Source organism: Silene latifolia, chromosome 3 (assembly GCF_048544455.1).
Source record: "Silene latifolia isolate original U9 population chromosome 3, ASM4854445v1, whole genome shotgun sequence".
NCBI lineage: Eukaryota > Viridiplantae > Streptophyta > Magnoliopsida > Caryophyllales > Caryophyllaceae > Silene > Silene latifolia.
Genome location: NC_133528.1, coordinates 79,786,767 through 79,814,553, shown reverse-complemented (window position 1 = coordinate 79,814,553; position 27,787 = coordinate 79,786,767). Strand labels below are relative to the sequence as shown.

The window sequence follows — 27,787 nt, the reverse complement described above, 5'->3', positions numbered from 1 at the left end:
AAAGCGCTTTGGGATGAGTTATCGAATTACAGCAAAGTACCACGTTGTACCTGTGGAGCAGCCGCGGAAATGCTTAAAGAGCGCGAGGAAGAGAAGGTTCACCAGTTTCTAATGGGTCTTGATGGTGCTCTTTATGGCAATATCCGGTCTAATTTGTTGATGGAGGATGAAGTCCCTGCTTTGACGAGAGCGTATGCCCTAATTTTGCGAGAAGAACGTCATCGTGCAGTCACCAAAGCAAAGGAAGAACCCATCGATGCAGCCATGGCAGCGAAAGTTAATGGGGATTCCACAACAGAAGGTGATAGCACGAATGTTATTACGAATGTTATTCGATGCACATATTGCAATAAATTATGGCACACGGAAGATAAATGTTGGGAAAAAATGCGCATCCAAGGAAGAGGCCGTGGCCGAGGCAGAAACGGAGGACGTGGAAAGGGAGGCAGAGGACGTGGTGGCTCAAACCAGCAAGCCAACGCAGCTACTGTCACTGATGATGAGGCGCAAGCTTTTACTCCAGACGAGGTCATTCAATTGCGATCGCTTTTGGCTAATAAAAGTGACGGTGGTCAGAAAAACGCAGGTATGAATGATACTCGATATGGTCACTGGTTACTTGATAGTGGCTGTTCACATCATATGACAGGAAGGCGGGATTTACTTGTTGATATTTGGCGAGGCAGAGCTTCCACAGTCAGCCTACCCGATGGCTCACAAATCGTGACACAGGAGCATGGAAAAGTTGTGTTGAATGACAATTTTACTCTTAAAGATGTTCTTTATGTCCCGTCTCTAACTTGCGATTTAAGCTCTGATACCATGATAAAATATGAACACAAGGGAGATGGTAGAATGTATCGTTGTTATTGATTGAATGATAAACAAAAGATACATGACTTTAAATACAAGAGCTCAAGAAACAGTTGCCCTAACTAAAGCCTACAAAGGAGGAAAACCTAATATACAATATACTAAATTAGGTTAGATATTATTATACACTAAATATATACGATATAATAGGGATATCGTTTAATAATATAAACATCAAGTTTTTTTAATATAATTTTTTTAAATCATAATTTTTGTAATTTAGATGTTTGTTAATATTTTTTTAATAATTATTTTACATTGATATATGAATATTAAATTTTAGATTTAATATTTACATGTATTTTATATTATATCTATGTGTGTGAATTCGCAAAGGTAACAATATTATCTAATTTTGTTAAATGTTTGATAATAACAAATGAACAAATGTTTGAAAAATAACCCGTGCAATTTGCACGGGCTTAAAACTAGTTTAGTTGTCAACAAAAATCACTTAAAACTGTCTGGTGTAGCGACCAGTCAAAAACACTCACAACTCCGCTCAAAAAGTCTCACTAAACTATTCCTAACAAAAACTCAAACCCTACAATTATACCAACTAACTACACCATTATTTGCATAAAAATAAAAATGGAAAAAGGATAAATCACCAACTTTTGTGTTTCATCTGCAAGTCAATGATTCTCAACATTCTTTATTTTCTCACCATTCTTCTCCTCATACACACTATGATATCTTGATTTGAAGAAACGTAAAGTTGTTAGTAAGGAGGGTAAAATAGGAATAAAAATATTGAATGGCGGTTCAGATTTCAAATGATGTGCAACTTCAGCAAATGTTACAGTCTGCTGTTCAAGCTGTTCAATGGACTTACTCTCTCTTTTGGCAATTTTGCCCTCAACAAGGGTATTATTATTTTATCTCATCTCTACTTATTCTTTTTTTGTCATCACTTGGAACGTGGTACTGATCATTCAAACCTCTTATCATCTATTTAACTACCAGAATCTTTTATCAATGATGAGATTTTTTATCAGGTTACTCTGGTTTAATACTTCGTACAAAAAATTCTTGTTTATAATAACCGTTGTAAATGAAAATAATTTACAACGAGATTGTAAAACTTTCCAAATCAACACTAATTGAGTTTAATAAGGTCATACTAGTTTATCCAAAAATCATTGTTAATTTTAATATTAATGATGACTTAGGTAAAAATGTGACCATTTTTAAATGGTCACATATGGGGTGTCTGAAGGTTTCAGAAAAACATGGTAGCATGTAATGAGACCTACTGGATGTCATAGCTTCTTAAATTGTTCACATCTTTTTTCTTGTTAGTAATTAGCGAGTAATTTTTCAAGAATCAACTTTGAATCTTTGATAGTATTTTTTGAATTCCGAATCCTAATCATGGAAGTTCAGATCAACAAATAATTTTAATAGATAAAATAGATGACATCTATATTTATAATAGTTATACTTGCGACGCTTAGTAACAAAGAAATTGCGGTTCAAAATAAATTGAGTTCTTTTTGTTACCCTTACGTATTATTTGAGATCCTGATATATATGTTTGGATATTTATGTGAATGTAGAATATTGCAATGGGCAGCTGGGTACTACAACGGCGCAATAAAGACGAGGAAAACTGTGCAACCATCAATGGACGTAACCACTGAGGAAGTATCTTTTCAAAGAAGTCAGCAACTAAGAGAACTCTACGACTCGTTATCGGCCGGTGAGTCCAATCAGCACGGTCGACGTCCAACTGCGGCATTGTCACCTGAGGATTTAACGGAGACAGAATGGTTCTATCTAATGTGTGTCTCATTCTCTTTCCCTCCTGGGGTAGGGTAAGTAACTAAATACACCATTTTTTTTACCGCAACCCGCATAGTTGAGATGTAAACAAATGGCTTGCGTCACACAATAGCATGTAAGCAAAGTTAGATGATCTTTTTATTAGGGCACATTACATTTTAAGTTTTCAACATAGAAAATCATAATTTCAAACCCATTCTTTTCTTAATTAGTGGCAAAGCTAGGAGATTCCTTTTTTTATTGGGGAAATTAGGAGCTTAAATTAAAAAACGGAGTTTACAAACAATAAGGCGAGTCAAGGAGAGGGGCCAGCTGGGGAGAGCTCTATACAAACCATCGAATCCAAAGTACACGAATTGAAATGACTAAATTACAAAGGTTTTCTTTTTTTTTTTGGAAAACGAGTGCATAACATTAAATAATGGAAAAGTTCACGTACGTCAGGGGGCGGGTCGGAGCCGGGGAAGCTGCTCGATGGCTGTCATAAAGTCATTAGTACATAACCGAAGAACAAAAGGAGGAGCAAAGTTCCAATTAAAACAACCATTACAAAAACTAGTATCATCTAAGGATAATTTGGCAAGTGCATCCGCCACTCCATTAGCCGATCTCTTCTCAAACATTATCTTCAAACGAGGAGAGCCCTCCAACAATTCCCTACACTCAAAGATAATATTAGCAAATTGGCCACGAGGGGGAGCCTTACTCATGATAGTAGTGACCGCATTAAGGCAATCAGAGGCAATTACAAAAGTTTTCAACAAAAGAAAACAATTACATTCATAAAGAATAGGGTTCAACAACAACAACAAAGCCTTAATCCCAAAAAGATTCTGATGTTGTTGAACCGTATTCATAAAGAATACGGTTACTACCGTAAAATTACCAAAATATGTATACACTTCGATTAGTTTCTTTACGATAATTGGAGTATAAATCACTCGCTTTGTCTCAGTTATTTGTTTACCTGTGATTAAAATATCTTTTATAAAGAATAAAAAGTATAAACAAATGATTCAGATATACGGAATACTCCCTCCATCCCAATCAATTGTTTTCCTTTGGTTTTGCCACAAAAACCAAGAAAATAGGAGGGGAACAATTACTAAATGACAAGTGAAATAAAAAGAACAACAATTGACTGAGACACTAAAAAAAAAAAAAAAAAAAAAGACAACAAATGACTAGAATAGGAGTATTATTTTATGTTTTACCCATTGAATAGTCCATATAGGCTAATGAATGTTTACTGTTGTTATGTCTTCGGAAAGGAGTCACTTTTTACCATTTGTTGGTTGTTTTGTTATGTGAGTTTAATTCCCAACTTCTTCCACTATAGAAAGCTACCCTAATTTGGAATCATACTTTTGCTCAGCTGCATTACTTGTTTTCCGTATTCTTTGCTGAAATGTATAGTCCCTTCTTTAGAAGGCGATGTAACTAAGTTCTATGAATAGCCTAAGCTACCTTGGCAGTAAATAAATGTCCCTTTATCATCCAAAAAGAAATATTAATAGCCATTAACCAATCTATAGATTTTTATTAGCTATAGTTAGATGTCGATTTATAAAATTTTAAATAGTAAAAAAAGTTTCAATAGACTTTTCTTAGAATATTGTATTTTTCAGATACCGTTAAATATGTTGAACAACATAAAATTGCAAAATGCGATCACACGCATATTCTAACGTTGTAAGTTATTATTTAATTTGATCGTCTACGAGATGCTTTTATCATACAAGGTTTATTCAAAAAGTTTTTAAATAGTTTCTACTAATTCTAATTGATTTATTTATTTCTCGAAATTTTCTTCTTTTTTCCTTTTTTATTGTTTCTGAAACATTTTTTCAAATTTCTTGTCGAAACAACACGGCTATATATATATACCGGTCGCCCTCGGCCACAATTGAAGTTACTGTTTTAAAGTACATGTATAATTGATTGTACGTGAATATAGCAATTGAATACATTCCAGTTTGTCTCAAAGAAGTAGTTGTAGTGTATGAAAATGTGAAATGAAAGGTGATAAGACAAAGTACACTTGGAAGAAAGGTGTAATAAGTATGAGACATAATACAAGACTGCTATGAAAATAATGGGTTTAAAGAAGGGAGGGTTAGTTATAGTATACAAGTATATAAAGAGTGTGCATAATTGGGAGTAATTGCAGTTAGCATCTTATGCTTTTTATGGCCTAAATTGCAGTGACCACTTCAACCCTATGGCTAAAACCAAAACTATCAACAAGCTTTTAATACTTCCTTCTTATGATATCGACCCAACGACAAGCTGCTTTCACTAGTTACCACAATATATCAAAAAAATTGTGCTCTTCAGGAAGCTTGGACCCGAGTTTCATGGGAATTTCACTCAAGTTTTAACCACTAAACTGCACCTTTACGGGCTATATCAAAATTACATATTCTTCTTTCTTTTTTTTCGTAATTGATTTGTTCTCCCTACAATATTCATCCCTATTTTATTACTATAATACTACCTTTAATTCAACAGTTGTTTACACTTTTATTCTTTTGTGGGTAGTTTTTTAATTAAATGTACGTAACAATTTGTGGAGTTAGATCGATGGTGTATATTTCAACGTTTGTGCTTAGAACTATATCAACTTTGTACATAATAGTTTATAGAAATAACAATGAATATTAGATTCATGGAATTAATTTTCCCATGTCCACATTAAAATAAATAAATTATAGCTAATATTTATTGTGACTTGTGAGATAATGTTTATCAGATGAATATATCCACTAATACAAATAGGGTCTCAAGGACGGGCGTTAGCCGTTAAGCAATAACTCGACACAAACCACCGAGCCAACAAGGATTCGAATCAAAAGTAGGAGCAAAGTCCTGCCAAAACATCTCAGTAGCATCATTTTGATATATATAATTCAATCAGGGCTATAACAATGGTTATAGTTTCGTATAACATTTTTCTATTGTTATTACCCTAATTGAGAAAGTGGTAATGACTTTGAATGTGAATTGAGAAAGTGGAAGACTTTGTATGTGAATTGGTGACGACCAAGTATAATTTAATCAGGTTACCAGGGAGAGCATATGCAAAAGGTCAACATGCATGGCTAACTGGTGCTAATGAGGTTGACAGCAAAGAATTTTCTAGAGCTATCCTTGCCAAGGTATTACATTACATACCTTTGTCATTTTATTATATCACTCATGTAATAACCAAGTAGATTACAATTATTTGACAACAAGAATTTAATTTAAAATACCTCATTTTTAATTTAACAGAGTGAAATAAAGATTTGGAAATGAGAGGTTAGAGAGTGGATTTTAAATGGGTTTATTTTAGCCTTACTTGGATTTGGTAGGGATTTAAAAATGTAAATTTAATAGGTATGTCAAACATGTAAATTGCTCCAAATCTGAATTATTTGAGAATACAATATTTGCCAAACACACCATATTGGAATTAAGATAGTGTTTAAAAAACTGGGATGCCTTTAATTGTACAAATTAAAATATTGTAATTTAATTTTAAATCCAATTACATAAATTGTTAAAAATCATGTGGAATTTAATTCTGAATTTTAATTTCTCGTTTGGGGAATCATGGAATACTTGCAATTAAAATTGGATAGGGGAGGTCCAACTCCACCTCCGACTCCATGTCAACTAAAAAAATTTACTTAGAAAAATATATATTTGCGTTTTAAGAAAAGATTAAGCCCATACTTTGCAAACGATAGTAGCATATTTTTAATAGCGCATAACGTTAGAAGAATACGATTAACAGATTTTAATAACACGTCTCACTACCAAATTAAATTAGCATAATTAATTAAAAGATTTATGGTAATTAGCAGATTATATGATAGATAATTTTTAAATAATTAGATAATTTTCATGTATATATAAATTGAATATGTTGTTACAATATGTTATTATTAGCAACATATTCAAAAATAGTAGATTTCAACCAGTATGCTATTTTTTTTTTATTTAAGTGGAACGTTAAATTAAACTGCTAAAGAAAGTTTGCAAAGAACCAAGGTGGAGATCCCACTGAAAACTCGAGACAAACTGCCGAGTCAAAGATACAAAAGTTCAATATAAAGGAGGGAGGAGCATCCCACGTAAAGTTGGCACTTGCTACACTAAGATCCGAACCAGAATTATTTGCAATAGCATTGATAACTATTAGAGTTAAATCCCTCCATTATGGAGTAGATGTTTCTTGTTGAAACATTATGAAGATGAGTTACTAATTGACCAATAACTTACTTGTACGTTGATAGAGTCATGAATATAGTATAAGTTACATGGAAGTTATAGCTTGGGATTTAGCTATAAAAGGAGAGTTTAGTCTATGTAACTTGTATCCTCATTCCTTATTGTATATCAATTGAGTGATCAATAAAATTCCTCGTGCGACTATGGTGAGGACGTAGCCAAGTTGGTGAACCTCGTAAATATTGTGTCCTTGTTATTTTTCCGATTCTTTTATTTATTATTGTGTGTGTGGTCATACCAAAAATCCCTACAAACTGGTATCAGAGCCCGGTTGGACGGGTGAGGGAAGAGCGATCCACTAAAATTCACAATAATGGAAGGAGGCAAAATTTTGTTCGATAAATTCGATGGAAAAGATTTTGCTTTCTGGAAAATACAAATAACGAATTATTTGTATTCAAAGAATCTACATCTTCCTTGGCGTTAAGTCGGATTCCATGGAAAAAGAAGTGGGAAAATTGGATAGACAAGCGCTCGGTGTGGAGGATGAAATTGATTTTTTGGCAGTGAGTGTCGAAGATCCGATTGAGTCTTGGGTATTAGCCTCTGGTGTATCATTTCACGCTTCTCCGGATAAAAATTTCTTTCATAAATTTATTGGTGGAAGGTGTGGTACTGCTTACTTGGCAAATGGTAAAGCGGTGTCGATTATGGGAAAAGGTGATGTTAAGATACGTACCCCAACTAAGGGTAGGTGGGAGCTAACAAATGTCATGTTCATCCCAAATTTGAAAAAGAAATTGATATCTGTTGGAAAGCTCGATGAAGCAGGCTACAAGGTTGTCTTTGAGCAAAGTTCCTGGAAAATAGTCAAGAAAGTTATAGTGGTAGCTCGTGGGACTAAGAGTGGAACTTTGTACACCACTGCAGGGTGTAGTGTAACTGCGGGAGGGATGAAGAATGAATTTGGTTCACGAGACTTGTTGTGGGATCCGAAAACTATGCATAGTCGGCCTTACACTAAGCACTGTGGGAGTAAAATTGGTGGCTTGAAGGCAGAAGGTGGTCCGAGAACGCACAAGGTGAAACTGGCACGCTCAAATGTGTACGAAAATTCAAGAAGTTCTAATAAGGCATGTAAGGGTATTTCGTTTAGGTGGGAGTGCACGCCCCGGAAAACGATGAGTGAAGCCCGACAAGTATGGTTGCCTTTAGGAACAAAGTTGAATGGTAAATGGTTAAGGATGGGTATTACCTTGGATGAGCTCTTGCATTTAGCATGAGCAAAGACATGGTCGCATTAGGTGAAGAAAGTAAGTTTTGGTGTTACTTCCATAATTGTCGAGAGGTGGGAGATTGTTAGAGTTAAATCCCTCCATTATGGAGTAGATGTTTCTTGTTAAAACATTATGAAGATGAGTTACTAATTGACCAGTAACTTACTTGTACATTGATAGAGTCATGAATATAGTATAAGTTACATGGAAGTTATAGCTTGGGATTTAGCTATAAAAGGAGAGTTTAGTCTATGTAACTTGTATCCTCATTCCTTATTGTATATCAATTGAGTGATCAATAAAATTTCTAATGCGACTATGGTGAGGACGTAGCCAAGTTGGTGAACCTCGTAAATATTATGTCCTTGTTATTTTTCCAATTCTTATATTTATTATTGTGTGTGGTCATACCAAAAATCCCTACAGTAACTTTTTAAAATGTCTAACTTCATGAATGATCTTTAAATCTGGTGAGCTCTTTAATAGTTTCCTACATCCAAAACAATGTTGATAGCACTACCTACCACACATAATAAATACACATTGTTGATGAAAAGATTGTAGCCACAAGGCAAACCGAACTAGTAAAATGAATATGGGAAACCCGCAGTAGTAAACTCGAGAACGAACTTATTAAAGGCAAAATGTTCTCCCAACAAAAGAGCTAAAAACACAACTCCAAAAAGACCAATCTTTTAACCACTACCCAAAAGGATCCCGAACAACAAAGCTTATATCGTCACGAAAGAAGTGAGCAAAAAGGAGCGTCTATGTTAATTTTGTTCCAATGATATCGTGATAAGGGTAATAGGAGTAAGAGGGGTAGAAAGCATGATGTTGGTAAGGAACCAAGTTGAGCATTGATTCCTTACCAACATCATGCTTTCTACCCCTCTTACTCATGCTACCACATATGGAGGCAACGTAATTTAAGTAAGCATGAACTCACCCTACTTCGCTCCAATAAGCTTGCTCGAATCATTATTGAGGAGATGAAGATGCGTATTAGGAGTATGAATTGGGGTAAATATAGGAGACAAGAATTGATGTGGATTGAAAAGCTCATTTATGGAGAATGAGGTATTGGGAATAGATTGAGAGCTCATGAAGAAGTTAGAGAGAGTGATTGTGAAGAGTTAAGAACGATTAACACCTAAGAGGGGGAGGGGGTGAATTAGGTGTACCTTTAAAAATATTCTCCTTAACTTGCTTGGTTAATTTATAACACAAGTAAGAGAAATGAAGTACACGACTTGATAAACTCAATTGCTTGTGAGTTCACAAGTAGGTACAGTAGGTCTATGTCACAGTATGAGTGACTATGACACAGAACTGGTAGCGAGATTAATAAGAAATAAGCAAAGGTAAACGAACGTAAAAGTAAATGAACAAATAAGACGATGTTTAAAAAATTGGTTCATCCTATACTCCGATCCTACGTCCAACCGTTATTTTATTGCTTGTTTAGAAATTTATTCAAACTTGCTAAACCCCTTACAATGAAAATAACTCGCCAACCAACCCCGGTTGCAACTCAAACTTAAAACTACTCCGCTTCAAGAGTTAATAAGTTCTATCTCACATGTTTACAGACTCAGAATCTCAGTGGTTCACTTAAGAACATGGAGATTACAATTAAGATTTAAACACGAGAATCATGGAACAAACTCATTATGTCACAGCGCAACAAACTGATACTTGGAGGTTTACAGCTTTTAAAAACAATTGAATACTTTAAAAATGGAAATCGTTTTGCAAATACTTAAAGAACAAAGCTTTAAATGCACAATGATTTGCAAGATTTCACAATAAATGCTTTGGAAAGTGTTGGGTAATAAATGAAGCAAAGACTCTCTATTTATAGTGAATTTGATCATCTAAGGAGTACAACTTAGAGTAATATAATTCATTAATAAATAAGTAACCTTTGAGTGATGGTAAGTGTTAGGTTTAGACTTAAGCACGCAATGCTTTAGTCTTTTTCAGAAAACAACTCCCCAAACACTCAACATGTGACAATTTACCAAAGTAGCAACAAAACTTTTCTAGTTTTAAAACTTTGACAAGTCCAACCTTCCATTTTGGTAAAAAGCAAATGCACAAATCTAGATGATTAAATTTGAGAGATTTGTAATTTCATTTTTTAGAATTGTTTTCAAACTTTTATATTTCAAATGTTAAAACCTTTGAAAATATGAAATTTGTAAAGATTTTAACACTCAAACTTTTCGTATAAAATTCCTCCATACGGTAGTATCAGAAACCACAGTGCAACGCACTGTTGCATGATTTTGTAATCACTTGACAATATGAGAATGTTATACTTACTCTTACAACATTTGACTAATTAAGGCTTTGGAGATATCTTTGTCTTGACTTCATCTTGATCATTTTGAGCCTTCATGGAAGTCCTAGATTGCTTCAAACACTAAGCATTTGTAATAAGAGCAAACAATCAAATAACAATGAAACTTGGCATCATCAACCAACTGTGTTCTAACAAATTCCCCCTTTGATGATGGCAAGTTTAAACATGTGTGATATTCCCCCTTAACCCATGGTTAGCCGGTCTTTAAGCATTCAACATAAAACATATAAAACATGATCAAGGTATGAAAGAGTCAATCTACTTAGCCTAAGTAGAACATCTAATCAAGGTCGCAAGACATCTTACGGTGAACGCAAGCCTAAGAGTTAAAGGGTCACACATAAGACATAATTAAACTACTTTCCTCTCTTGACATCATCAAGGGAAGGCAAAACATAGTGACGAACAGAGTTTGACATAGTTTAACAACAAGCAAGGCAAGGTGCAATAAATAAAATAAGTACAGTTTGCCAAAGAATTTGAAAAACATTAAGCCAAAAAGGGTTATGATAATGGATAATGGGTTAGGGTAATGGATACGTGGGCTAGAAATGGGGTTAATCAAGCATCATCAATATCCTCGTGACTTTTCCCCTCAAATGTTTGCATATGCTCTAAGAATTCTTCATTGAAAGGTCGAAATTTCCCAAGTTCATTAAGAGACTTCATGGTATCACTAGCCAATTGATAAAATACCAGACGTAACATTCACCTTGATTATGGCAGAAATCGTCTTCTTTCAGCAAATTTTTTTTTTTAACGACCTCGAACCTGATTTCTTTGTTAGGAACAAGCTTGACGAGAATGAGCTTGTCATCTTTGTTTTCCTCCAAGTTATCACCAATGATTTTGACGATTTTCTCATTTGTAACATGTGATAAGAACAATGGCTCAAGGGTATTGTCGAATATATTATCTTCAGTTAAGTTACCAACATCTTCATGGTTTTCATCTTCATTTTCAACCCCAATATTCTGGTCATCTTCCTTAATTCATTGAAAGTGATTTTCTTTCATGTCACAGTGGCATGGGTTGTGGCATCAGATTTAGGAGGAGATCATATGTAACCTTTGGTTTCGAGAGCCATGGTGAAATTAGTGGGTTCTATTTGTGAGAAGAATGCATCAAATTCAAAGAGGTTTTGGAGCGATGATCTAGTTTTCATTTCAGAATTTAGATCACTAATTAAATTTGAGAGAGGGTGGAACTTTGGTGTTTCCGTTTTTTAGGGACAAAAGTGTTTGAGGCTTCGTTTGGTTCTGGTGTCACGGTTGATGTCACTGTTGCATCAGGGTTATTATGTGAGGGTGAGTGAGGGGAAATTTCTGTTTGAGGGGGTTGCTCACTTGCTTCTTCATTAGTTTATGTTTGAGCAGGTTGCTCACTTGCATCATCATTCCCCCTAGATGAACTAGCACCGTCTTGAGATGAGGGAAGATTAGTTCCCTCCGAATTTTAGCTAGCATCATCATGCAACAGTAGCTCAAACTCTTGCTCAGCCTCATTAAAAACTTCGTCCATTTTATGGCGAATCATACCAAGCTCAAAGTTATCATCCTCTTCATCGTCATCAACATGTTCATTGGAAGCAAAAAGATTAGATTCGTCAAATATTGCATGAACACTTTCTTCCATTTTCATAGTTCTTTTGTTGTAAACTTTGTAAGCTTTATTATGGTCCGAGTAACCAACAAACACGGCATCATCAATACGAGCATCAAAATTGCCTAGGTTGTCTTTACCATTGTTATGAACAAAGCATTTTGTCACGCCCCCTTCTTACCCGGCCAAGGTAATGGAAGGTTGTTACCATCTCGGTTTCCCAAGGCGGTAAAATCGGAGTTGTAATTAAGAAACAATTAAATATAAATAAGGTATTTAGTGAATTGCATAAGCATAAATGAATAAATGAAATAAACGATACAACTCATGACTACTATACTATTCTAATGACATGACACTCGGCTCCAAGTCCAAAGCTCGTCCCATCTCCTACGTGATACCAACTCAACCTGCACTCAACCTGCTCCCCATATGATCGGAAATATAATATGGATCGACACAGGCCACCCCGAAAATAGGTGACAATTATACAGACACACAACACCTCAGTTTCAATACTTTAGTATGAGACACAACATAGTAAATAAATATGCGACATGCTAAGATGTAAATGAGAGACACAAATACCATGTCGGTACTGGGACACGCCTAGACATACCCATATCCATCGGTGCCAGGGACACGCCCACGACACCACACCTCACCATAAGGTACCAGGATATGTCCAGATATACCGGGTCCGAAAACCAACTGGATGCCCTGCTAGACGTCGTGTCTCACCCACACGAGTCCCTCCTAACTCAAGCCATTAATGTGCACATTCCTCTTAGAGTGGGAAGCTCCAAGAGGCGACCCGAGCGCAAGACGGTTTACCAACCGTCTCACGTCTCCTTAACAGCCAAGTACCACCACCAATGACCTCCAACACAACACAACCATAACCACATTATGAAAAATATAAAACAACACTAAGCATATGACCGAATCATGAATTCAATCCCAACATGTTTTGAATAACAATCCTTCAAGTACCAATGTGACATACCAACCGACTCACAAATGCAATGATGAGGAAAGACAGACACATATGCATACAAAATATTGAAACCGAGTAGGATAAACCTATCTTTTCGCATTCTTCACAAATTACTCGAATCCGACCCGATTCCGTCTCATAAAACCGTCTCATCCTAAACAAATCATACAACACTATCACAATGTATTCTACACTATAATAATATGAAACCATTTATTATTAGTCACTAATTACCCATATTACATAAGTTAATTGCTAATTAATCTCCCCCAGTAAAAGCTCAAATTGAGATTAACATCAGACAAAGGAGAAAGGAGGTATTTCGACTAACAAAGGTAGAACGGGAATTAGGAGGGATGTTCCATCTTCAATCCAAGCTTGAAGGTCATGGGAGAGGTTTAAGGAGCATCTAGAGAGGGGGGAGTGTTTAGAGTAAGAAGTAAGGAGAAGAAGAATGAAGGGGATAAAAGGTTTGGATAAGGTGAAATCCAGAAATATCATTTATTGGGTACTGCACAGTGTCACTCGACCAAGTGACCGGTTCACTCGACCGAGTGCCACTCACTCGGTCGAGTATATGCCTTACTCGACCGAGTGCCAGCCACTCGATCCGCAGGAGGTTCTACTCGGTCCACTGGAAGTCTACTAGGTCTAGTTTAGGTCTTACTTGGTCTAGTGGACGGTCATCCTTTACTTCCGAGTACACGTGGGTCCCCTCACATGTCCCAAGATCCTTTGTGGCTCCCAAAATATCCGGGTATTACACATTTACTATCAAAGCATTTTAAATGAGAGATGTTAGGTTTTCTTCCTCGTAGTAAATTATAAGGCGTTTTGTTAATGATTTTTCTAATCATGACTCGATTGTAAATGTAACAAGAAGTGTTGACGGCTTCGGCCCAAAAGTTCTTTGGCGCTTTAGAACTAATAAGCATAGTCCTAGCCATATTTTCAAGAGTTCGGTTCATTTGTTCCACAACCCCATTTTGTTGAGGAGTTAGTGGCCGAAAGGTTATGGCTAACACCATTCTCATTACAATAAGCCTTAAATGATAAATTTTCAAATTCGGTTCCATGATCGGATCTCAAAGAGACAAGTTTCAAACCAAATTTGTTTTGGACCTTTTTCACCCAAATTAAAAATTATCAAATGCTTGATCTTTAGAACTTAGGAAACGTAGCCACACATATCTTGAAAAATCATCTACAATAACACCAATATAGCGACCTCCACCTTTACTTATGATGCGCATTGGTACACATAGATTAATGTGAATGAGTTCAAGAGGTTGAGAAGTGCTAACAATATTTTTGGATTTAAAGGAGCATTTTACTTGTTTTCCCTTAACACAATCATCACAAAGTGATTTAAACTAAAATTTTATGTTAGGAATGCCATCAACTAGATCAAGTTTCTGAGAGTATTCAGTGTTTTAGCATTAACATGACCTAGTCGTTTATTCCAAAGCCAAGGATCATTCTTTTGGACACTCATGCATGATAGGGTTTGACCGAACAATAAACATAGATTAGTCATTTAAACATCTTTAACACGTTTTCCTTCAAGAATGAGTTCTCTAGTTTTTCTATCAAGTATTCTACATTCACTAGCATGAAATTCAACAATGTTACCACGATCACATAATTGTGAGATGCTCAAGAGATTGTGTTTCAAACCTTTGACAAGCAACACTTTGTCGACATATAGTGACTTTGACTTACCAACTTTTCCAATACCAGCGATTCACCTTTTTTGTTGTCACCGAAAGTCACCATGCCACCATCGTAGGCTTCTAGTGAAAGGAATTGAGTTTCATCTCACGTCATGTGATGAGAGCATCCACTGTCTAAGTACCAATTGCTGCTGCCTTCCACTAATGCCTATAAAAGATCAAACAGTTAGTTTAGGAATCCAAATAAATTTGGGTCCCTTCTTGACACAAACTTGTTTTGCCAAGTCCTTCTTAATCCAAATCTTTTTAGCCACTTTAGTGTTCTTTTCTAAGTCAAGGACTCTCTTTTCATAACTATTAAACACATGACCAATCTTGTCACAGTAGTTACAAATTATATACTCGGGAAGGCCAGCATACTTTCTTCTTCGAAAATCAATTTTGCTCGGGTCTTGGTTTCCGATGCAACAATGCGTGTTACTGTTGCATTTGAAACCAAGACCATCATTCTTTTTAAGCTTAGGAATTCTAAAACATTATGGCTTCCTTCCCATTTCTTGTAACACTCTTTAGCCTCATGTAGCTCTTTGGTCAAAGTTTCTATTTTAACAAGATGGTCAAGATTTAATTGACCCATTTTGTCAAAAACGTGTTTAGCATGACTTGCTTCGCCACTTAGCAAAAAAAGCAATTTATTCAATTTGTTTGTTATCACGTTGACACGAGGTGAGGTCAGCTAGCAGAGAGTCATGTTCTTTAGTTAATGCATCGACTTGATTAATTAAAGACTCGTTTGCTTTTTCAACATCAAAAGCAACAGTTGAGGTTATTGTCACTTTTGACGAGCTAGCAATGTTAGTGAGAACAAGGTTTTCTTTCCTCAATTTCTTAACTTCCTTTTGACTTTCACATGTAGTTAAATCAATCAAAAGATGGTCACGTTCTTTGGTTAACGAGGACACAAGTTTAGTGAGGGACACGACTTCTTTGTTTGACTCTAATGTCATGGTGCAGGTCTCTGTGACATGAGTTAGTTCAGCCTAATTAGTTAAAATCAGATTCTTTTTAACCTCTTTTTTCAAGACACAATGATGTATTAGGTTGATCAACTTCATTTAGACACTCTTTTAAATTGACATTTTCTTCAGCTATGTTCTCAATTTCATCTTGCATAGCTTTTATCTTATTATTTTGAACACAACAATTATCAATAAATTGGTCTAAAAAAAGACAAACTTTGTCTTTAGAGAAGGATCGAACCATTTTCTTGAGATTATTTACCTCATTTTCAGAATCTGAATCTGAATCAACCGAGTGAGCCATAAGACATTTGACGCGTTCTTTCTTTGATGGCTTTAGAACATCTTTATTTAGATGAGAAGAAAGGCCCAATTTGGCATCTAATTCTCCCTCAAGAACATCGTCCTCCTCGAAATCAGACATTCCCCAAATAGCCGACATCACTTTATTTTTAAAATCTCTTTTAGCAAAGTCTCGTTGTTCCTTAGATTTAATGTCATTCCACTTTGGGCATTCTTTGATTTGGTGACCATTGTCACCACATTTAAAGCAACCAATAGTGGAACTTGACCTTTTCTTAGGAAAATGTCGTTTTCTAGTATTGTTGTTGTACCTTTGAGAGTTTTGACCATTAATCATTCCAACAATATTTTTAGTGAACATTGCAAACTCGTCATCTACATCCTCCACATCACTTGAGAGAGCATTGAGAGTGAGCCCTTTCCCTTTAGAGCTTTCACTAGAACGCGTCATGAGGGTTAGCTCATGAGCTATAAGTGAGCCCATTAGTTCATTAAGGGTGAGAAGTGATACGTCTTTAGCTTCCTCGATAGCTATAACTTTCGATTGCCACTTTTCAGTTAAGCTACGAAGGATTTTACGGACTAAGTCCTCGGATTCAAAGTTTCTACTTAGACACTTGAGGTCATTGACAATACTAGAAAAACTATTAATTGACTCATCTCTTGTCATGTTGAACATTTCATATTGTTGCATGAGAATATCAACACGATACTTTTTAACTTATGACGTTCCCTCATAAACAAGTCTTAGGGTGTCCCAAATTTCTTTGGTCGTGGTACAACCGGAGATGTGGTTAATCTCTTGTTCACAAATGCCATATTGAAGAATGAACATGTCTTTTGAGTTCTTTTCGACCTTTCTATAATCAGCCTCAACATATTTATCCTAGTCTTTAGGGGCACTAGTACCATCGGTATTAGTGACTGTGATTTCGAGGGGAACCTTTTGAATGATCTTCCAACATTCATAGTCCGCACTTTTGACATAGTGCTACATGCGGTGTTTCCACCAGGCATAGTTTTCTCCCTTAAAAACGGGATACTTAGTGTGTTTTGAATCGTCCATAACTATACGATCAACTCTTTGGATTTAACCAATATCAAGAGCACGAGGCTCTGATACCAATTGAAGAGTTAAGAACGATTAACACTTAAGAGGTGGAAGGAGTGAATTAGGTGTACCTTTAAAAATTTTCTCCTTAACTTGGTTAATTTGTAACACAAGTAAGAGCAATGAAGTACACGACTTGAGAAACTCAATTGATTATGAGTTCACAAGTAGGTATAGCAGGTGTATGTCACAGTATGAGTGACTGTGACACGGAACTGGTACCGAGATTAATAAGAAATAAGCAAAGGTAAACGAACGTAAAAGTAAATGAACAAATAAGACGATGTTTAAAAAATTGGACCAGCCTCTACTCCGAGCCTACGTCCAACCGTTATTTTATTGCTTATTTAGAAATTTACTCAAACTTGCTAAACCCCTTACAATGAAAATAACTCGCCAACTAACCCCGGTTGCAACTCAAACTTAAAGCTACTCGGCTTTAAGACTTAATAAGTTCTATCTCACATGTTTACAGAGTCAGAATCTCAATGGTTAACTTAAGAACATGGAGATTACAATTAAGATTTAAATACGAGAATCATGGAACAAACTCATTATGTCACAGCGCAAAAAAATGATACTTGGAGGTTTACAGCTTTTAAAAACACTTGAATACTTTAAAACTGGAAAACTGGAAAACGTTTTGCAAATACTTAAAGAACAAAGCTTTAAATGCACAATGATTTGCAAGATTTCACAATAAATGCTTTGGAAAGTGTTGGGTAATAAATGAAGCAAAGATTCTCTATTTATAGTGAATTTGATCATCTAAGGAGTACAACTTAGAGTAATATAATTCATTAATAAATAAGTAACCTTTGAGTGATGGTAAGTGTTAGGTTTAGACTTAAGCACACAATGCTTTAGTCTTTTTCAGAAAACAACTCCCCAAACACTCAACATGTGACAATTTACCAATGTGGCAAAAAACAATTTCTAGCTTTAAAAATTTGACAAGTCCAAACTTCCATTTCGGTAAAAAGCAAATGCGCAAATCTAGAGGATTAAACTTGAGAGATTCGTGATTTCATTTTTCAGATTTGTTTTCACTTTTATATTTCAAATGTTAAACCTTTGAAAATGTGAGATTTGTAAAGATTTTAACACTCAAACTTATCGTATAAAATTCCTCCATACGGTAGTATTAGAAACCACAGTGCATCGCACTGTTGCATGATTTTGCAATTCACTTGACAATATGAGAATGTTACACTTACTCTTACAACATTTGACTAAGGCTTTGGAGATATCTTTTTCTTGACTTCATCTTGATCATTTTGAGCCTTCATGGAAGTCCTTGATTGCTTCAAACACTAAGCACTTGTAACTAAGAGCAAACAATCAAATAACAATGAAACTTGGCATCATCAACCAACTGTGTTCTAACAGATCTAGAGTGGCGAGTTTCTAGGGTTTTTGTCGACAACAATCTGATTTTGTTTATTAGATTTTGTTTTTTGTCTTTCAGCCTATAATTGTTTGTTTTTGGGGCCAATTTTTGTTGGGCTGATAGTATATGCCTTACTCGACCGAGTGCCAGCCACTCGATCCGCAGGAGGTTCTACTCGGTCCACTGGAAGTCTACTAGGTCTAGTTTAGGTCTTACTTGGTCTAGTGGACGGTCATCCTTTACTTCCGAGTACACGTGGGTCCCCTCACATGTCCCAAGATCCTTTGTGGCTCCCAAAATATCCGGGTATTACACATTTACTATCAAAGCATTTTAAATGAGAGATGTTAGGTTTTCTTCCTCGTAGTAAATTATAAGGCGTTTTGTTAATGATTTTTCTAATCATGACTCGATTGTAAATGTAACAAGAAGTGTTGACGGCTTCGGCCCAAAAGTTCTTTGGCGCTTTAGAACTAATAAGCATAGTCCTAGCCATATTTTCAAGAGTTCGGTTCATTTGTTCCACAACCCCATTTTGTTGAGGAGTTAGTGGCCGAAAGGTTATGGCTAACACCATTCTCATTACAATAAGCCTTAAATGATAAATTTTCAAATTCGGTTCCATGGTCGGATCTCAAAGAGACAAGTTTCAAACCAAATTTGTTTTGGACCTTTTTCACCCAAATTAAAAATTCATCAAATGCTTGATCTTTAGAACTTAGGAAAAGTAGCCACACATATCTTGAAAAATCATCTACAATAACACCAATATAGCGACCTCCACCTTTACTTATGATGCGCATTGGTCCACATAGATTAATGTGAATGAGTTCAAGAGGTTGAGAAGTGCTAACAATATTTTTGGATTTAAAGGAGCATTTTACTTGTTTTCCCTTAACACAATCATCACAAAGTGATTTAAACTAAAATTTTATGTTAGGAATGCCATCAACTAGATCAAGTTTCTGAGAGTATTCAGTGTTTTAGCATTAACATGACCTAGTCGTTTATTCCAAAGCCAAGGATCATTCTTTTGGACACTCATGCATGATAGGGTTTGACCGAACAATAAACATAGATTAGTCATTTAAACATCTTTAACACGTTTTCCTTCAAGAATGAGTTCTCTAGTTTTTCTATCAAGTATTCTACATTCACTAGCATGAAATTCAACAATGTTACCACGATCACATAATTGTGAGATGCTCAAGAGATTGTGTTTCAAACCTTTGACAAGCAACACTTTGTCGACATATAGTGACTTTGACTTACCAACTTTTCCAATACCAGTGATTCACCTTTTTTGTTGTCACCGAAAGTCACCATGCCACCATCGTAGGCTTCTAGTGAAAGGAATTGAGTTTCATCTCACGTCATGTGATGAGAGCATCCACTGTCTAAGTACCAATTGCTGGCTGCCTTCCACTAATGCCTATAAAAGATCAAACAGTTAGTTTAGGAATCCAAATAAATTTGGGTCCCTTCTTGACACAAACTTGTTTTGCCAAGTCCTTCTTAATCCAAATCTTTTTAGCCACTTTAGTGTTCTTTTCTAAGTCAAGGACTCTCTTTTCATAACTATTAAACACATGACCAATCTTGTCACAGTAGTTACAAATTATATACTCGGGAAGGCCAGCATACTTTCTTCTTCGAAAATCAATTTTGCTCGGGTCTTGGTTTCCGATGCAACAATGCGTGTTACTGTTGCATTTGAAACCAAGACCATCATTCTTTTTAAGCTTAGGAATTCTAAAACATTATGGCTTCCTTCCCATTTCTTGTAACACTCTTTAGCCTCATGTAGCTCTTTGGTCAAAGTTTCTATTTTAACAAGATGGTCAAGATTTAATTGACCCATTTTGTCAAAAACGTGTTTAGCATGACTTGCTTCGTCACTTAGCAAAAAAAGCAATTTATTCAATTTGTTTGTTATCACGTTGACACGAGGTGAGGTCAGCTAGCAGAGAGTCATGTTCTTTAGTTAATGCATCGACTTGATTAATTAAAGACTCGTTTGCTTTTTCAACATCAAAAGCAACAGTTGAGGTTATTGTCGCTTTTGACGAGCTAACAATGTTAGTGAGAACAAGGTTTTCTTTCCTCAATTTCTTAACTTCCTTTTGACTTTCACATGTAGTTAAATCAATCAAAAGATGGTCACGTTCTTTGGTTAACGAGGACACAAGTTTAGTGAGGGACACGACTTCTTTGTTGGACTCTAATGTCATGGTGCAGGTCTCTGTGACATGAGTTAGTTCAGCCTAATTAGTTAAAATCAGATTCTTTTTAACCTCTTTTTTCAAGACACAATGATGTATTAGGTTGATCAACTTCATTTAGACACTCTTTTAAATTGACATTTTCTTCAGCTATGTTCTCAATTTCATCTTGCATAGCTTCTATCTTATTATTTTGAACACAACAATTATCAATAAATTGGTCTAAAAAAGACAAACTTTGTCTTTAGAGAAGGATCGAACCATTTTCTTGAGATTATTTACCTCATTTTCAGAATCTGAATCTGAATCAACCGAGTGAGCCATAAGACATTTGACGTGTTCTTTCTTTGATGGCTTTAGAACATCTTTATTTAGATGAGAAGAAAGGCCCAATTTGGCGTCTAATTCTCCCTCAAGGATATCGTCCTCCTCGGAATCAGACATTCCCCAAATAGCCGACATCACTTTGTTTTTAAAATCTCTTTTAGCAAAGTCTCGTTGTTCCTTAGATTTAATGTCATTCCACTTTGGGCATTCTTTGATTTGGTGACCATTGTCACCACATTTAAAGCAACCAATAGTGGAACTTGACCTTTTCTTAGGAAAATGTCGTTTTCTAGTATTATTGTTGTACCTCTGAGAGTTTTGACCATTAATCATTCCAACAATGTTTTTAGTGAACATTGCAAACTCGTCATCTACATCCTCCACATCACTTGAGAGAGCATTGAGAGTGAGCCCTTTCCCTTTAGAGCTTTCACTAGAACGCGTCATGAGGGTTAGCTCATGAGCTATAAGTGAGCCCATTAGTTCATTAAGGGTGAGAAGTGATACGTCTTTAGCTTCCTCGATAGCTATAACTTTCGATTGCCACTTTTCAGTTAAGCTACGAAGGATTTTACGGACTAAGTCCTCGGATTCAAAGTTTCTACTTAGACACTTGAGGTCATTGACAATACTAGAAAAACTATTAATTGACTCATCTCTTGTCATGTTGAACATTTCATATTGTTGCATGAGAAGATCAACACGATACTTTTTAACTTATGACGTTCCCTCATAAACAAGTCTTAGGGTGTCCCAAAATTCTTTGGTCGTGGTACAACCGGAGATGTGGTTCATCTCTTGTTCACAAATGCCATATTGAAGAATGAACATGTCTTTTGAGTTCTTTTCGACCTTTCAATAATCAGCCTCAACATATTTATCCTAGTCTTTAGGGGCACTAGTACCATCGGTATTAGTGACTGTGATTTCGAGGGGAACCTTTTGAATGATCTTCCAACATTCATAGTCCGCACTTTTGACATAGTGCTACATGCGGTGTTTCCACCAGGCATAGTTTTCTCCCTTAAAAACGGGATACTTAGTGTGTTTTGAATCGTCCATAACTATACGATCAACTCTTTGGATTTAACCAATATCAAGAGCACGAGGCTCTGATACCAATTGAAGAGTTAAGAACGATTAACACTTAAGAGGTGGAAGGAGTAAATTAGGTGTACCTTTAAAAATTTTCTCCTTAACTTGGTTAATTTGTAACACAAGTAAGAGCAATGAAGTACACGACTTGAGAAACTCAATTGATTATGAGTTCACAAGTAGTTATAGCAGGTGTATGTCACAGTATGAGTGACTGTGACACGGAACTGGTAGCGAGATTAATAAGAAATAAGCAAAGGTAAACGAACGTAAAAGTAAATGAACAAATAAGACGATGTTTAAAAAATTGGTCCAGCCTCTACTCTGAGCCTACGTCCAACCGTTATTTTATTGCTTATTTAGAAATTTATTCAAATTTGCTAAACCCCTTACAATGAAAATAACTCGCCAACCAACCCCGGTTGCAACTCAAACTTAAAGCTACTCGGCTTTAAGACTTAATAAGTTCTATCTCACATGTTTACAGAGTCAGAATCTCAATGGTTAACTTAAGAACATGGAGATTACAATTAAGATTTAAACACGAGAATCATGGAACAAACTCATTATGTCACAGCGCAACAAAATGATACTTGGAGGTTTACAGCTTTTAAAAACACTTGAATACTTTAAAACTGGAAAACTGGAAAACGTTTTGCAAATACTTAAAGAACAAAGCTTTAAATGCACAATGATTTGCAAGATTTCACAATAAATGCTTTGGAAAGTGTTGGGTAATAAATGAAGCAAAGACTCTCTATTTATAGTGAATTTGATCATCTAAGGAGTACAACTTAGAGTAATATAATTCATTAATAAATAAGTAACCTTTGAGTGATGGTAAGTGTTAGGTTTAGACTTAAGCACACAATGCTTTAGTCTTTTTCAGAAAACAACTCCCCAAACACTCAACATGTGACAATTTACCAATGTGGCAAAAAACAATTTCTAGCTTTAAAAATTTGACAAGTCCAAACTTCCATTTCGGTAAAAAGCAAATGCGCAAATCTAGAGGATTAAACTTGAGAGATTCGTGATTTCATTTTTCAGATTTGTTTTCACTTTTATATTTCAAATGTTAAACCTTTGAAAATGTGAAATTTGTAAAGATTTTAACACTCAAACTTATCGTATAAAATTCCTCCATACGGTAGTATTAGAAACTACAGTGCATCGCACTGTTGCATGATTTTGCAATTCACTTGACAATATGAGAATGTTACACTTACTCTTACAACATTTGACTAAGGCTTTGGAGATATCTTTTTCTTGACTTCATCTTGATCATTTTGAGCCTTTATGGAAGTCCTTGATTGCTTCAAACACTAAGCACTTGTAACTAAGAGCAAACAATCAAATAACAATGAAACTTGGCATCATCAACCAACTGTGTTCTAACAGATCTAGAGTGGCGAGTTTCTAGGGTTTTTGTCGACAACAATCTGATTTTGTTTATCAGATTTTGTTTTTTGTCTTTCAGCCTATAATTGTTTGTTTTTGGGGCCTATTTTTGTTGGTCTGATAGTGTTTTGCTTGGTGGACTATTGTTGTATGGTGTGGGACGGGATATAATGTCATTCCGACATATAACCCGTTCTCACAATATAGTGATCCTTTTTTTATAAATATATATTTACATTTTATAAAAAAAAAGTTGAGCATTGATTTGAGACCAACGAGATCCAAAAAGATTTAATGGGTTCGATAACAGTTTTAAAAGTGAAATTATTTCGTCGAATACAAAGACGTCATGAGAAGAAAGAGAAAAGAGTTCCTTGGGATGTGCTGGACATATTACAGTTAAAGGTCGAGAGAGTAAAATTTAGATGAGAGGGGTAAAATCACATACCGCTCCTGCGGACGGTGTATCGCGAATGAAGAATGTGGAGGGAGTTCTCGAGATGATGATTGCTTAAAACACGAGAGAGGAGAAGCATCATCCCCTTAGAGGAGAGAGTAGCCTTATATAAAGTCTATCCCACCAAAAAAGCTATGTGAATAAGAATATCTGAGGCTAAGTATGGATAGATCACAACGACCCATAACTAGAGAAGAAAGAGAGGTCAAGGGAGGGACAAAGTATTGAATATGTTAGGTTGGTGGAGAATTTGCTAGAGCATTAAAGAGAGCTAATGGCTTGGTAGGGGAAAGGAGAGGAGGGTATAGTGGTGGCGAGAATGATTGAGATGTCGTGACAAGGAATGAAGGGAGAGCTCGATATTATTTATGTTCCAAGAATCGTAACACAAGATGGAAGACATAATGCGGGAATAAGAGGAATGCAGTAAAGGGCCAATAAAAATGGCCGGATCTAAGAGGACCCAAATAAAGAGATCCAATTGTCATCCCAAAGATGGATCGACTCCCCAGGCCAATTGATAAAATTAAAGACTCTCTAATTGTAGCACACCCGAGACCGGCAAAACTTCAAAGATGAGAGCCACGAAAAAAAAACGAAAGAGAGGTTGACGATGACCATTAATGTATTTCCCAAATAAAGTAGAGGAAGAGAAAATGTCGTGAGTTAAATGATTTCCCCAGTAAAGACGGGCGGAGAAAGTGAGAGTGGCGGTCTTGGAGCTGCGGATACCCAAACCACCTGAAGACTTGTTATGTAGAGTGACATGATTTCATTTGAGGAGATGGATGCGGTGATAAAAATTTTGTTGGAGGATATATATAAGGCAAAGTCAGCCTGCTTTGAGAGAAATTTTAATTTTCAACAAGCTACCTTACCAAGAACTTTGTCAGTGATAGGTTAAATATCATAATGGTTGGTTACTTGTCAGTGAGCGAAAACCCCAAATACACCCCAAAAGAAGAGGGGTGAGATAAGCCAAGGGACGGTTCTAACATAAATCTATCAACAGAACTACTGGAGGGTGAGAAATGTATACGACTCGAAAAATTTGTTTCACTAAAGAGAGGAATATCATCGAGAAAAAGGAGGTAGGAGAAAAAAATATCGTGATTTCCAATAGGGAAGGGAACCAACTCCTGTCAAAACAAGCATTCCGGATGAGGAAGAAAAGCACGTCCATACCAATAATTAATGAGCAAAAAGGGGAAGAGAGAATCCCCTTTGCGGATGCCACGAGAAGGATAAAAGGATGCATAGAGAAACCATTAAGCGAGATTTGAGAAGTGGTAGTGCTCATGATGCAGCTCATAATGAGGTCGATTGAGTCGCCATCAATCTAATATCCACATGACACTTACGAATATGTTATCACAATATATCATTTACAAAACACGTGATTGATAGATTGATTGGTCAGTCTACTATTTATATTGAGATTTAAAAATTTTGCGGAATATGTTGTTTACCAAACATGACCTAAAAGAAAAATATAACGGAAAGCTTGCATTAAAAAAAAGGAAAAAAATTTGTTTAGAACCATGATGACACGTGTCCGTCGTTTAATTATTTTAACAAAAAAATGTTTTACAAGAGTATATATAATTATTGATGTTCACGCCACGATCACTTCCACCCACTCAAATTAAATTTCCTGCTTTTTTTTATATTGAATAATTCAGATTACTATTATTTTTGATTACCTTTTCACATCAATTTGCCTTAATTTTTAGAACATTTTGCTTTTGATTACTTCTCCTAGATAATTATTTTCTTAGCTTTTGTATCAGAAAGCAAATAAATATTAAAGCCAGCCGAAAAGAGTATTATATTATTGAAAACTATTTAAGAAAATAAGTACGCCGTATCTAATATGAAAAATGACATATAAAAAATCTCTCTTTATTTAGCTTAGCTTCTTGAACTTTTTATTATAATTCAAAAGAATCTAACTTCTTTGCCTTGGTTATTTGTACGATTAAAAACATTGTCTTGTCAAACGGAACCTTGCCAGAGTGCTCGAATACAGGTATTTTATCTTATTTTTTCAAAATGAAATAAATTGAGTGCTAATTGATTTTGTTGGTAGCATTGTTAATAAATAATTAGTATAATTTATGTTCGAAATTTGTCAATATTAACTTATTCTTGAAAAATGAGACAACGGTACATCGACTTGAAATTATTTGGGGAAGATGATAACTTGGGATTGTTTATGGAGGACCGGCTAAAATTCTGATTAATATGAGTAACTTATCATCAACTTTTGATTTTATTAGTGTATTTAGAAGGTGATACTCGCACCATGGTTTATGTTCCATTTTTTTCATATTTTTTGAATTTTCACCGCTGTTTTAAGTATAATTCCCTATTTACTGTAAGAATAGGCGAAACTCTAATTTTTCCCGCCTAAAACATATTTCCTATAATAGTGCTTGGTATTTTTAAATGGACATAATCTTTTGTATTTAAATATTTTTAACATTCAATATTTCACATTCTGCCCAAATTTATCTCTAATCTTATTATGATAAAGAAGTTCTTTTTTTTTAAAAGAACTTTATGATAAAAATTCGTTGATTTTTATGATAAAAAGTTGTGGCTAAAAAATATGTTATTAGTAAATATTTGTTAAAAATTCATTGAGTTTTTATGATAAAGAGTTGCGGCTAAAAAATATGTTATTGGTAAATATTCATAAATTAACATAATTAATTTCTCGGTAAAAAAAAATAGTTTCAAAAAAATACTCATTTCATTACTTCTTACGATTTAAATTTTTATTTCTCTAATCAAAATACAATGAGAAGATACATGAAAAATAAATGAATTGTCAATTTAAATTCCATAAATAATACACTGAAAATTAAAACTCTATAGATACCGTGCATACATTGCACGGGGTCTATACTAGTTACTTACTAGACACTTTATATGATAACCTAAAAGAGAGATAAAATACAAGAACAACATATAAGGGCCCGGATACATAAATCTTATGTAGCAAACCAAAAGCAAATCATCATGTAAAACTGAGGAATATAATATTGTTTCGAACTTAATTATTGTTGTAAATTCCGAAATATGCGTATCCGGTGGATATCTTGATCTGATCCTTGCTAGATATCCGAACATAAGATATCAGAAATATTTAAATGAAATGGTATCTAAATTTAGGATTTTTTAATTTAGATATCGGATTCGAACCATCACTTTGAATTGGATATTGATCCCTATTCTACCCTACTTTTTTAATGATCATATAAGATTGTATATAGATCCAACGTCTAACAACTCGAATTTTACCCTTTATGAACAGTAATTTATGTTCGTGTACTTCCCTACACCATTTTTTTTCTTGTGAGTTATATATTTATGCTTATGATCTTCCTCACGAATAATAAATATAATTAAACAATTAATTGGTACATAGGAATTAATTGTTTCATCGTACTCCTTTCATTTTATTTGATTTATACATTTATTTTATATATGCAAGGTCTATTTTAATTAAATTTATAAAATTAAATATAGTTGTTGTAACGGAGGCGTCCCGTTACCCAAACAGTTAATTGATAAGGCGATAAGAACAATAAATAACGAATGTAAATAGAGTTGACACAAAGATTTACGTGGTTCACCAGTAAAATAACTGGCTACGTCCACCCTGCG

The 27,787-nt window shown here is 35.1% G+C and overlaps 1 protein-coding gene across 4 annotated transcripts in view; it reads left to right on the top strand.

The window, feature by feature from the left end:
• The first annotated feature begins 1,361 nt into the window (after positions 1–1,361).
• Positions 1,362–27,787, top strand: part of LOC141647739 (transcription factor BHLH42) — a 34,935-nt gene continuing 8,509 nt past the window's right edge. For 2 of the 4 annotated variants that reach the window (XM_074456049.1, XM_074456048.1), the window contains exons 1-4: positions 1,362–1,740; positions 2,433–2,690; positions 5,720–5,816; positions 26,130–26,144. In XM_074456049.1, coding sequence (XP_074312150.1) covers positions 1,631–1,740; positions 2,433–2,690; positions 5,720–5,816; positions 26,130–26,144 — 480 coding nt within the window. In that variant the 5' untranslated portion in view covers positions 1,362–1,630. The remainder of the gene's footprint in view (positions 1,741–2,432; positions 2,691–5,719; positions 5,817–26,129; positions 26,145–27,787) is intronic. The other 2 variants (XM_074456051.1, XM_074456050.1) reach the window with 1 other exon arrangement.